At 52.4% G+C, this 12855-nt stretch overlaps 1 protein-coding gene and 1 long non-coding RNA gene across 2 annotated transcripts in view; one reads left to right on the forward strand and one right to left on the reverse strand.

The window, feature by feature from the left end:
• Window positions 1-12167, reverse strand: part of EPHA10 (EPH receptor A10) — a 44697-nt gene extending 32530 nt beyond the window's left edge. Inside the window, exons 1-4 of the mRNA XM_086394241.1 lie at window positions 10458-12167; window positions 8259-8323; window positions 6877-7555; window positions 570-725 (exon numbers count right to left, since the gene is read on the reverse strand). Of these exons, the coding sequence (XP_086250367.1) occupies window positions 570-725; window positions 6877-7555; window positions 8259-8323; window positions 10458-10563 (1006 nt within the window). The 5' untranslated portion in view covers window positions 10564-12167. The remainder of the gene's footprint in view (window positions 1-569; window positions 726-6876; window positions 7556-8258; window positions 8324-10457) is intronic.
• LOC147375020 (uncharacterized) lies at window positions 17-10368 on the forward strand. Its single transcript, XR_015161511.1, has 4 exons — window positions 17-286; window positions 520-674; window positions 7365-7504; window positions 9668-10368. It is a non-coding gene; the product is annotated as an uncharacterized LOC147375020 (long non-coding RNA).
• Window positions 12168-12855: the final 688 nt, after the last annotated feature.

Raw genomic sequence — 12855 nt, forward strand, 5'->3', positions numbered from 1 at the left:
GGCGGCCGCGGAGCAGAGGAGGGAGGGGGCGGGGCCGGGCGGGAAGGGGAGGGGCGTGGGCCTGCGAAGGGCGGGGCCTGTGAAGGGCGGGGCCGGTAAGGGCGGGGCGTGGGCGGGCAGGGGAGGGGAGCGGAGGGCGGTGGGCGGGTGAAGGGCGGGATGTGGGAGTGGGGCGCGGTCAGTGATGGGGTGGGTGGACGTTAGAGAGGGGATGAGGTTACTGATCTGGGGACCTAACAGAGTGTAAGGGGCGGGAGTCCCCCTGCTGACTGGAGAGTTAAGACAGGTGAGGGCGGGAGCGGTGGGCGGCGGCCCACAGGGTGATCCCCCAAGGAGCCTAACCTCATCCCTTCGTCTAGATTCTCTCTGTTGTCCTGGTTCTTCCATCCCCAGGCCCAAGTCTGCGGTGACCACCCCTCCCTCCACTCTGCCGTCTGGGGGGCAGGCCCCCCACGTGAGCCCTGGCGCTCCCCAGCGTGGAGCCCCTGCCCTCACCACACCTCGATTCCGCCTTTACAGACCGCCCCCCACCCCCTGCCCGTGGTAAAGCATTCAGGAGCTGGACTCACGGGTGCAGGACGCCGAGGGCGGGTCGGTGGGCGAGCGCGCATAGCTGTCCTGGCACACGCAGAACGTGGACGCGTTTTCCAGGGCCCGGCTGTGCTCTGGGCACGGTGAGCAGAGGGGCCGCCTCGGGGACACCTTGTAAAACCCTGGGGGACAGGCTGCGGGGAGGAACTGCGTGAGGAAGGGGCTACACCACAGCCTCTCTCTCCTCCACTTTCCTGATTGGGGTGGGGCTGCGTTGCTGCTTTTAGCAATTCACTGAATGCTCATAACAACCTGTGAGATTTGCACTTTATCCTCATTTCAAAAATGAGGGAACTAAGGCTCAGAGAGGTTAAGTAACTTGCCAGATGTCCCACAGCTAGTAAATGGAGGGATTCCAACCGCAGCCGACTGGTTCAGAGCCCACACCACACTGCCCTAATGCCCACTAGAAGAAAAGGAGCCAGGCTTTCTGGTTTTGATGTGAGGACAGAAGGGAGAGGCCTCTGAGGGTTGTTTCCCAGTTACTAAAGGACAGACACCCACACACTCCCAATTAGAAACACTGCCACACACAAACACATACACACTTGTCAGAGCTCATCCTCCCACCTCCACTGTTTGAGGGTTAATGCATCATAAATCCTCTACTGACGCACTTGGTCCCCATTTAGGAGTGGAGCCTGCCACTCTTAAGTGGAGGGAGAAGAGGGACCATGAAAGTTCCTTGGTTCTGACACCTCCTCAGTTCCTTTGCTTCTCTCACTTCCCTCACCTCCCCTAGAAGTCGGTGGTTAAAAGCACAGGCTTTTATATATAAACTACCTGGGTTTGCAGCTGAGTTGCACGACTTATTTGCTTTGTGGCCTTGGGCAAGTTGGTCCACTTCTCTGAGCCTTGCATAGAATACCTACCTCAAAAAGGTGGTTGGAGGGTTGAGATAAAAGATGCAAACTGCTGAGCCCAGTACAGACAATATTTGCACACTAATGGTAGTAATTACTCTTCCTCCAGCACAGGCCTAGAGTGGAAACAGCTAAACACCCACTTTAAAAGGTCTCTCACCAGCTGGGCCAGGGAGGGAGGCAATGGCTGCTGGCCCTCCTCTCAGAGCTTGGGTGGTCCTCACCAGGTTCCCTGTCCCTGCCAGGATTTCTTTATCCCTCTCCTCTGGTTTAGCTTTTTGTGGAAGACTGGTGGCTCTCCAACCCCAAAAAGACATACTACAACAGAAGGGATGCAGACTAGCCCTTGGGAAGAACTTCCAGCTCTCTGGGAGCAGAGGGTAGGGGCTGAGGGTTCCATCTGGAGGCTTAGGTTTGGCGATGGGTCCCTCTTGCTTAGAGCCCTGGGCTTTGGGCTGCTTTGGGCAGGGCCTCCAAAGCTCAGGAGCCTTTGGAAGTCCCTGCCTTCGGAACAAAGCACGGGGCTCACTAACATCTGGTCTGGGCAGCAGCAGTCAGGCTGGGACTCCGGAGGCCTGGGTTCCAGTGTTAGCCTTGCTACTTCCTATGCCTCTCTGGCCTCAAGAAACCAGACAAATGCGAACACTAAGCATGGCCTGCCCACCTCCTTCGGAAGTAAGAGAGGGACATGTTTGCAGGATCGCACAGCAGGAGGGAAAGAATGTGGGAGGCTCCTTTCTCCGTGTGTATGTGTGTCTGGGGTCCCAGAGGTGGGTGGTCCAATCAGAGACAGCATTGCTTATATCTACTTTGAGAGGCTGTATTTAGAAGAGGTTGTATGGAGGGGCAGACTCAGGAAGGGACTCCTGAGAACCAGACCCCTTCCTCTTTTCCTCATGGTCAGAGTCAGAATTTCAGGGGTCCTCTAGTTGAATGCCCTCTGGCCCATCTTCCAGCAGCTTTCCCAGCAGGAGCCACAGTCTTTGCTCAGATACTTGGTAATGGGACCCCATCTCCTTCTGAGGCGGCCTCTGTTGAACAATGCTGGCAGTTTGAAAGTGCTTCCATTTAAATTGCACAGCAGCCCCCTAGGGTACTTTCCCCCAGCTCTAAGAAGAAAGGGGGAGTCCAGAGAGATTGAGTAACTTCTCACAGCCCCTCAGTACCAGGCAGAGCTGGGATCTGAGTGCAGGCCTCTGCCCCCTGTAGGGGGCACTGTGGGGGAGTGGGAATAGCAAGTCACAGCTGTTAGGTTGCCACCTGGCTCACATTGGCATTCAGTAAGCAGGTGGTGGGATTTCCCAGGTGGTTCAGTAGTAAAGAATCCACCTGCAATGCAGAAGACACAGGTTCGATCCCTGGGTCAGGAAGATCCCCTGGAGAAGGAAATGGCAACCTGCTCCAGTATTCTTGCCTGGAAAATTCCATGGACAGAAAAGCTTGGTGGGCTACAGTCCTTGGCGTTGCAAAGAATTGGACATAACTTAGCGACTTGGCAACTGAGCACGCAGGCCTTCATGCTGAGCCCAAATCAGCCTCTCTGCATGTAACCCGCCTCATGCCTCTCCATCGCAGGGACTTGATGTACCCTGTGGAGCCTCAGCATGTCTGCTTGGGTCCCTCTGCTCCAGGGCAGTCCTACAGAGATTTGAAGACACGAGTCATACACTGACTTTTTCCACCAAGGGAAACCCCGCATCTTTCAATAATTCCTCTGGTGGCTGGGAGAGGAGCAACAAGAGTCATGGCCATTAAAGAGAGATGCCTCTGTGTGTCTGTCTTCAGAGAGGGCTCTGTAATAGCTACAGAAAACACTTGCAAAGCCTTCCCTTTTAAAATACAAACCTGACCATTTCATTTCCCTTTTTGAAACCCTCCAACAGCTCCCCAATGCCTACCCCACCCATGCCACACTGAACTTTTCCTTTTCCACCTCTGCATCTTGTCCCATAGTGTCTTATGCAACTTCTCTCCTGGCAAAGGCCTATGTTTCTCCAAATCCTAGTTCAAAATAATCTCCCTTGTGAAGCTTTGCCTGGCACCCTCCCCATGTCCTTACTCCCTAAGGCAGAGCTGATGCCATTACAAATGGCCTTTGTCTGGTCTCAGCCAAAGTCAGAAGTGGGATTGGGTTCCTGAGTCTGTGTGTGTGTGTGTGTGTGTGTGTGATTGCCTAGAATGTATATCTAAATCCGCTCCTGAAGTCCCTGATCCATTCATTCAACAATTTTTTAGCATCAGCTATGAGCCAGGTGCTGTTCTAGGCTCTGGAGCTGCAGTAAAGCAGAGGTGAGTAAAGCAGAGCAAGATTCCCCTGTCCACTGGTACAGGTGACCCCTCCTAACCCACAGAGAGAAGAGAGGCCATCGGTTGGTAATTCTCTTCTCTATCAGCTCTTTCCGGTAACAGTACAGGGAGTGGAGCCATAAAAACAGTCCATTTAAGGTGTGGGCAGCAGGGCACTGTATTTAAAAACAATAAAACTGAGTAAAACGTGGCCTGCTTTTTGTTAGCAGCATGCATCAGCAATTCTGATCCACATCAGTAATAAATTACTTCTTCCCCAGAGGCCGATGGCCTCCCCCAATTTGGTACCCCTTTGGCTCCCCACCTCCTGTGTAAACAAGGCTCCCTCTCATCTACAGTAAAAAAAATCCTCTCTCCACCCAATGTCCTCCTCAAGACATCATGCCCTCTTCTCCCCTTTCAAACGCAGCCTCCAGAGAGTGTTTACATTCCCTGCCTTTAGCTCTTCAATTTCCTTCATCCTCTTACCTGCTGCAGCTGGTAAGACCTCCATCACTCAGCTGAAACTGCTCTCACCAGGGCCACTAGGCAGACATCGACCAATCCTTGCATTACCCGATGGCTCACCAACACTGCAGGCCATCCCCTCCTGGAACTTCCATCATTCTTGTTGCTGTTTAGCTGCTAAGTCATGTCCGACTCTTTTTACCCCATGGACTGTAGCCCGCCAGGCTCCTCTGTCCATGGGATTTTCCAGGCAAGAATACTGGAGTGGGTTGCCATTTCCTTCTCCAGGGGGTCAGCCTGACCCAGGGAACAAATCCAGGTTTCCTGCTTGGCAGGCAGATTCTTTACCACTGAGCCACCCAGGAGGCCCTCCATCATCCTTGGCTGCCATGAAATCACACTCTCCTCCAGCCTCTGATCACTGCCTTGCAGTCTTCTTTATAGCTCCCCTTTGTATGTTGCTGTTCTGTGAGACTTCATCATTGGCCGCCTTGCTTCTTACCCCACACATTGTCCCTGGTCTGTCCCAACCAAACCCATAGCTTCAAGTCGCATCTATCTCTCTGTTGCTGAGCTCCAGACCTGCTTTCTAGCTACCTCTATTTGAGTGCACCATGGACACCATCAATTCTTTATGTGCATTCATGCCCTGTGTTCTCTACTCCAGTGAATTACCATATGTCCATTCCATCCTCTGGATGCAGATCAGTCAAAATGGACTCCTTCCTCCTTTGAAATCAATGGTCACCAAGTGCTGTGGAGGTTTTCTTGTTATTACATCCATCCTTGTCACTCAGTGAGCTCTGCTACTCCCTTGGTTCAGAACCCGTGCTCCTTCTCCTGAACTATTACATCATCATCCTTCCTCAACTTCTGGCCTCTAATCCTTCCTTCTCCAGCTTTTTCTTTGTAATAGCAGCTCAAGTGATATTTTGAAAATACAAATCTGAATTAGTCAGATCTCTGCTTCAAACTCTCCCTAATGGTCTAAAGCATGAAGTCTAAGCTCTTTATCCCTTCTTTATCCCCACTCAAGCCCTTCATGAATTGCCACTCCTCTTTTCCAGCCCCTTCACCCGCGCATCCCCAAGTGCCCTCTTCTGTATCCATGCTGACTTGCTGAGCCCCAAGCATGCCATGTTCTCGCCTGCCTCCATGCTTCTACATACACAGTCTCTTACCTCAGAATTCTCTTGGCTACCTGGAAGAAAGGCCTTATCAACATCTCTCTCTACACTTAGAATTGGGTTCTCCTGTCTCCAGGCTTCCTCAGATTTCTATTGATATGTATCACTCTTTATGCTAACTGCTCACTCACCCAGTACATTTCCATTGAGCACCTACCATATGTCCCATTATGGACACTGGAGCTGCTAAGATAATACAACCCACTGTCTGAGCTCAAGAAGTTCCTAGTCGAGTGATAGAAACACTAGAGGTCACTGCAGACCATGGGGTAAATAGACGATGTAGAAATACAGGTTTGGAGAACCCAGAAGTGGATCCCAACCTTTCCTGAAGAGCCCAGAAAAGTTTTTATCTCCAAGTCTGTTACTGAACCACAAGAGCCTCAGGGAAAAGATGGTGACATTCATTTATAAACATATCACACACCCTCAATAAATGCAGGTGAGGTGTTCTCAACTCATGTTGAATGGATGACTGAACAAAGGGATGAGAGCACGTTTAGTCACTTCTCCCACTGTCTTCCCACCACTGTATCAATCTCTCTATTAGCTCATACATCATCCTGTTGTGACTTTTAAATGTTTACATCTTTCCACTTAGACTACGAATTTCTCAAGAGTTGAGATTTTGCCTGATTCATTTTTGTTGCCCTGGCACCAAGAGAAGGACCTGGCTTAGAAAAAGCATCACTTGGTCTTTCTTCATTAAGTGCACATGGTTCACACCCCATTCTTACCCTCAGTCCTCAGAGCTACAGATAGAGAAAGAGAGACCTGTTCCTGGTGCCCCCACAGACCAGAGAGTCTAACAGAACCCCCAACATGAAGGATCTCCCCCGGGGGCACAGTGACTCTAGTTCAGAGAGTTGGGTGGGATCTTAGTAGTGACCTAGTGCAATTTCCCAATCTCTCTCTCCAGCTCAAGAATCCTCCTGCCAGCCTCTGACTTGTATATTGTTGGTGACAGGGAGCTCACTCCCTCTAATGTAACCAATCCCAGCAGCTTCTAGCTAATAGAGCTGGGCTATTGTAGAGTTCTTTCCAATGCACAGGGGAGGCAGCATGGTGTAGTAAAAAGAACCTGAGAGTTGGGCAAATCTGGATTTAAAACTCAGTTCCCTGTTTCTTAACTGCAAGTGAGGTGTTAATCTCTCTGAGCCTGTTTCCTTATCTGCAAAACAGGGATAAAGATGTTTTTATTGCTGTGAATAAATAAGAAGGTCTGTGTGAGGTGTTTATCATGGTGCCTGAAATACAGGTCCCTGATGACCCGTTGTATGCAGTCAAATCCATCTCTCATTAACTTCACTCACTGGTCCTGGCTGCACCCACTGGGAGCACCACAAAAAGTCAGGACTCCCAGCTCCATACCCCACGACTTCCCCACTCCCCCTCCTGCCTCTTTCATCTAGGACACACTCTCTCGCAACTGCCACCTGCGGGCTACACTCCCACACCACACCCCCCAGGGCGCTGGATACCTTCACAGATGTCACCGCGTTCTTGGAATCCCGCACTGCAGCTGCACCGGCCCACGGGCACCAGCCACTCGCCATCGGCGCCGCAGTGCATGCGCGGGGGGCTGCCGGGCTCCCCTTCTGAGTGTGCCACGCATGTTCCGGTCACCTCCACCAGCGTGGAGAAGGCGCTCTCGGCTGCGGTGGCTGGGAACGCCGCCAAGCCCCGCACCGTGGCGCGGCACTGCTTGTAGTAGACTCGCACCGAGACTAGAGCCACGCATGCGCCCACGTCCTGGAAGGCCAGGTGGAAACCCCGCCGGCTGAGCGGACCGATCTCGCGCACCTCTGTGTTCAGCTTCATCTTGCGCTCACCCAGGTCGCCCTGAGTGAAGCTCTCATCTGCCGCGATTGTGTCGATCTTACGGGGCCGGCTGCCACCTGGGCGGGTACGCCCGCGGCCCAAATCGGCCTCGGTTTCCAGGTAGTAGACATTGAAAGTCTCCTTGCAGGTGCCTGCGGCTCCAGGGATGCTGCTGCAGTCACGCAGTGTGAACTGCAGCTCCACGAAGATGCGCTGCCCGCGGCCGCGGCCGATCCAGCCAGTCTGCAGCCAGTTGTCCTGGTTGGGCTCCAGCACGTTGCACACCTGGTATGTGCGAATGGGACGGTCGTGCTCGTCCACGCCGCTGATCTCCTCCCACTGGGGAAGAGAACAAACATGTGGGCGGCTTAGAGCCAAGGCGCCCCCAAGAGGTCGAGCCCTGGCGTTGACTGGGGCTGAAGTCCCCATTCCCCATCATTTTGCATTCTCTTCTCCCCTCCTTCCCCATACACACCCCTGAAATTATAAGACGCAGAGCTGGGAGAAACCTTGGAGACAACTTAGGTCCAGTTGACAGGGAAAACAGGCTCCAGAGAGGGGTGACTTGAGTGGATAGACACTTCCTCTTGTAGCAGAAGTAAGAAGTCTCCTTGCTCTCCACCCCGTGCTCTTTCCACAACACTAAGCTGCTGTCACACCATCACATCTCCCCCGATTACCCCAAGTTTCCAAGCCCCTTTTAGGATTCCAAGTCTTGCTTATCCTGTCAATCCATCAGTCAACAACATTGCTTAGTGGACCTACTGGGTGCAAGGCACCGTCCAGCATTGGTTCCATCCAGATGCTGTCTGTTCCTAGACACACCCAGTTCTCTTATCAGTTTTTTTTTTTTTTTTTTTTTTTGCGGTCTGACTGAAGAGTCAACATTTTCTAATAGGCCACTCTGGCTTGAAGCCAGGGCTGCTGGAGACTACATGCTCTCAGGAGCATTTTGATCTGATGTAGCCATGGAGAGATAAAGGGGCTGAGTCCTGGACCACCAGGAGCTCCTTGGGACAGAGAGGGAAAGGTTTACACTTACCCCATTACTTGGCAGTGCAGTCCAGCCCAGCTCAGCTTGGGAAGCTTTGGAATCCAAAAGGATGACTAGAGAGAGGGAAGAACAGAAATGTCAGAAAGTTCGGGGTGGCGGGGTGAGAACCTTTGGTGAGTTCACTTGAAATTTGCTGACTGAGAAAACAGAGAATGTGGTGAAGGATACAGACAAGTTTTTCCCACTTCATATATCCCCATGATAAGGCATGAGTAGGTCTAGTCTAAAGAAAGGTAGCCACAATGATTAGGGAAGGAGCCTGTATTAGTTTTCTATGACTGCTGTAACAAATTACCACAAATTTAGTGGCTTAAAACAACAAAACTTTATTATATTACAGTTCTGGAGGTCAGCAGTTGAAAATCAGTTTCACTGGTCTAAAGTCAGGGTGTTGGAAAGACTGGTCCCTTCCGGAGGCTCAAATGGGAGAATCCATTTCCTTGCCTCCTTTAGCTTCTAGTGGCCACCTGGATTCCTTGGCTTGTGGCCCCCTCCTCCATCTTCAAAACACATCATTCCAGCCTGTTTCCTTCTCTAACTCTGACTTCTGTGGCTCTCTTATAAGGGCCATTGTGATTGTAATCGGGTCACCCATATAATCCAGTGTAACCTCTCCATCTCAAGACCCTTAGCCATACCTGCAACGTCTATTGCCATTTATGATAATATTCACAGGTTTTGGGGATTCAGGTATGGAAATATTTGGAGAGTCATTATTCAGCCTTGCATGGAATCCATGACATGTGCTCTAAGATTGGCTCTAAAATGGGGGGATCAGTGACCCCCCCCACCTTCCCAGATCTCCCAAATTATAACTGAGTGTCAAGAAGAGGGAGAAAGTGATCATATCCGAGAATTCTTGTACACATTCCTGAATTCACTCATACTCATGGGTTCTTCTGAGGTCTGGGGTCACCAGGGATAGGGGAGACTTGAACTTTTTAGTTTGACTCCCAGAGCCTCTGGGGAAAACGAAGTAGAGAGACCCTGCCAGCAGCAAAAAAAGTAAAAATCTTTACCTCCTCAATCAGCCCCTTTCCCAGGGGCTGTCATCTCCACTGCTTTTGAAAGATTATCAGGATTCCTTTAATATATAAAGCCATGACCCCTTCTAAACCAGAGATGCATGTGGTCACTTTCTTCCCCCATGAGGCATCTGACCTGCAGTCTGAATTCTGCTGTCAATATGGGTTCCAGAGAAACACTGGTTAGAATAGCACAGCAGCAGCTCAGAGCCAGAAGCCCAGGCCATCCCCAAATCGTTGAAGATTACTCATCTGGAGCTTAAGCAAGGGGGTGTGGCTCCAAGGTGAGCCCTTTAAAGGGGTTGGCCCCAGAGGTGTCAGCGACAATGAGCAGGACCACTGACAGCTTCCCGATTTCGGTGTAACCGACAGCACATCGGAATTGCATATTGGAAAGCATCAGAGATCTAGCGCCCAGAACAACCCCGAGGCCAACGCCTCAGATTCCAGCTCCTCCAGCTCCTGCACCTGGATATTACGCCTCTGGATTTAACTGAGTGTACAGCTCTCTCAAATTCAGGGTCAGACGCAAAACGCAGTCTCTGGTACAGCGAGCACCACCGAACCCGGCAACGCAGATTGCGCTGGTTAGGCTACACTCCAAATTCAGCACTGCGGACAGCTCCCTCTGGTCAGCACGTCGGACAGCTCCCAGACTCTTACCCCCAATCCCCCACCCCACGCCCTCTCACCCACATTTGCCACCAGACCGCCCGCCCTCGTCGCCCCACCAGCGCTCTACCTTCTGTTTGCCACGCAGTGGTCCCCTAGACTCCCCACTGTTCCGGCTCCATCCCATCTCCTTATACTCAGATTTCACCTCCGCATCTCCCTGCCCCCACACCTTCCACCTCCAATTGCTCAGCCTGTCCGTCTCACCGGCCCCTGAACCGTCGCCTCTGGCTCCCACGTCTGGCTTCCTGGTCTCTTTCTTCCCCAGCCTCCCAGGTCTCCAGCCCCCGAGCTCCTCAGTGCTCCTCTCTTCTTCGTTGCTTAGCCACCTTTTCCTCTCTCTCCAGTTCTTTGCTTCTCGCTGTCCGCTTGCTTCAAACCCCAATACAGACTCCAGTCTCTTCGTATGACTCCTTCCTCAAGCACCCCGGTTCTTCAGCTTCCTATCTTTTGGCATCCAAGCCTCCAAAACAGCCACCAGTTTCCTCACCTTCCTCTGCGGTCCCTGGCCTCCCCGGCCCCAAAAGCAAGGCGAGACACAGCGGCATCAGGCAGATGAACAGGCGCAGCGGATGCGGGCCGGCGCCGGTCTCCATGGTCCTTAGACCGAGCTGTCAGTGCGGCGGCGGCTCAAGCCGCGCCAGCCCCAGCACCGCTGAGCAGTGCCCCCAGACCCTAGCGCTGGCTGTGGGGCGGGATCTCGCCGGTGACCATCATCCATGGGCACCAATCCCTATGTACCACCGCGGGAAGTCCACCAATCCCCGCCAGGAGAAGGTGGAGAGGTGGAGTTTCACAGGCCAGGGGCGGAACAGCAAATTGGAGGGGGAGAAGGAAGGGGTCCCGCCAGTCTCCAAACCATGGGGGGTGGGGCAGCGCTGAGACCTGGTTCGGTTCATGGGGAGAGGGATGACCTGCCGTAGGTGGCCCAGAGCGCTGAACCTTAGCCTCTCATTCCTGAGAAACAGGCAATGTGGGCGTGGCTTAAGGAGGAGCAAACCGCGCCGAGGCAGCGACACTTAAACAGCCTCTGAGCTAACCTGGAAGACCCCTAGTACCCAGGACTTGCAGGAGGTTTTGAAGACTGGTGTCCCGACCCGAAGCTCTGGGAAGCTCCTCTATCTTCTAGCCCTTGTCTTCTTCTTGTATCTGCAGCTTTTGGTATCTCGTGGCTCCACCCCCCCCCTTTCTCCCCGCCTTCATTCTCTCTCTCTCTCTCTCTCTCTCTCTCACACACACACACACACACACACAGACACACACCGGGGAGGAAGAGGCCAAGCACGACCCCGAGAGCTACACGAGAAAGGAGAGTAAAGTGGAAGACACAGTGCCACACTACCAGCAGCTCTTCCGAGGCTGGGGAATCATGTGGACGCCGGGATGGGCGGTTGATAGATTTTGCATGAACGAGTGATTCCCCAGGTTCTTGCTTCTGCAGCCAGGACACAGGCAGCCCTCTCCGCGACCACCCCTTTCCCCAGTCTGCTCAGAGCCTGGAGTTCCCCCCTTTATAAACGCTCTCCGCCCACCTCGGGGACTCGTGAGGAAAGCAGCGGCCAGACTCCCAGGCATCAGCGAGAGAGGAGGAGTAGTCCTCACAGAGTTCACCCAGCCCTGAAGGAGTCGAAAGGAAACGTGGAGCACGACCTCTGTCTTGTGAAGGTCATTTATGTGCTGGCTGAGGGTTTAAGGCGTTGATGGTGGGAAGGACTGGAGCCCTCCAGGATGAGGGAGGCGGCTACTGAGCGCCACCGTCTGGACTGAACGTGAGCAGAGAAAGCTCCACCCACCCTGTGGCTTTTCAGAGCTCTTTTCTTGGGGGCCTAACCCCTCTCCTTTGGAGGCTATATTAGCTAGAGAAGCCTTGAGAATGAATGTGAGTCCTGCATGGCCTGGATGTCTGTGCATTTTTTATATATGTACTCCACACCCTTCAGCCAACACTCACCGGGTGCCATGTTCTGTGCTGAGAATACCTGAGTGAATCGCCCTGTCTCTGCACAGTCCATACTTCCATGAGCACTAAACGGAATTAAAATTTCTGACATCATAGAGCATTGGTCATTTACAAGCCACTTTCATGTGTCACTTCGTGTGTGTATGTGTGTGGTATGTGTACAAGCTTACTCACAGACATACTTGCTGGACAGCAACAGTAGGAAGAGAGGCTGGGAGAAATTGAGTTCCTTAGCCCGCACAAAGAAAGGTCATCAGGAGAGGCTGAGGCTCGGAGACCGAAGAAGACCGAAGCTCGCTGAGGAAGCATACGGAGGTGTGGCATCCCTGCCGGCCCTTGGATGCAGGCGGAGGCTCTGAAATCAGATCTACCTGAAGAAGGGCTCTTACACCCCCACCTCCTTCCCATCTTTATTCTCTACACGCTCGATTTTCCCCTCCCCCTTTCCCCAGCGCTGGGAGATGGTATTTTTAGAAGCTGCTTAGAGACCCAGGACTCCTTTCGTTTCAAAATGAGTCCTCACTCAACCACTCCTCATCCCTCTCTTCAAAACGGGGTCCCATCCTTTTTGCAGTCTCTAAGGCTCCAGCCATAGCTTCTTCCCTGAACTCCAGGAACTTCAACCCAGAGGTTCTGACCCCATGTGCTAAAACAAAATGCAGCCTCCTGTGATCCTCACAAGGATCATTCAGAAGTCAAGAAGATGGAGGAAATTATCCGAGGAAAACCACACAGAATGACCCAACAAATACCTGGTTGTCTGGAGTCTGTTTCCCACCTCTCCTATCACACACCCCTGCAGGCTTCTCGGGGAAATCACCAGATCAAGACCCTAAGAATAGGGAAAGAAGAGGAAAAGAAGAAGTGAAATACACCTTGTCTTTCTTCATCTGAACAATTCATCTATAATAAAAGCAGAACGGAGAAG

The sequence above is a fragment of the Bos grunniens genome, chromosome 3 (assembly GCF_055505025.1).
Source record: "Bos grunniens cultivar Pamir isolate PY7600 chromosome 3, Bosgru_T2T1.0, whole genome shotgun sequence".
In the NCBI taxonomy this organism is placed as follows: Eukaryota; Metazoa; Chordata; class Mammalia; order Artiodactyla; family Bovidae; genus Bos; species Bos grunniens.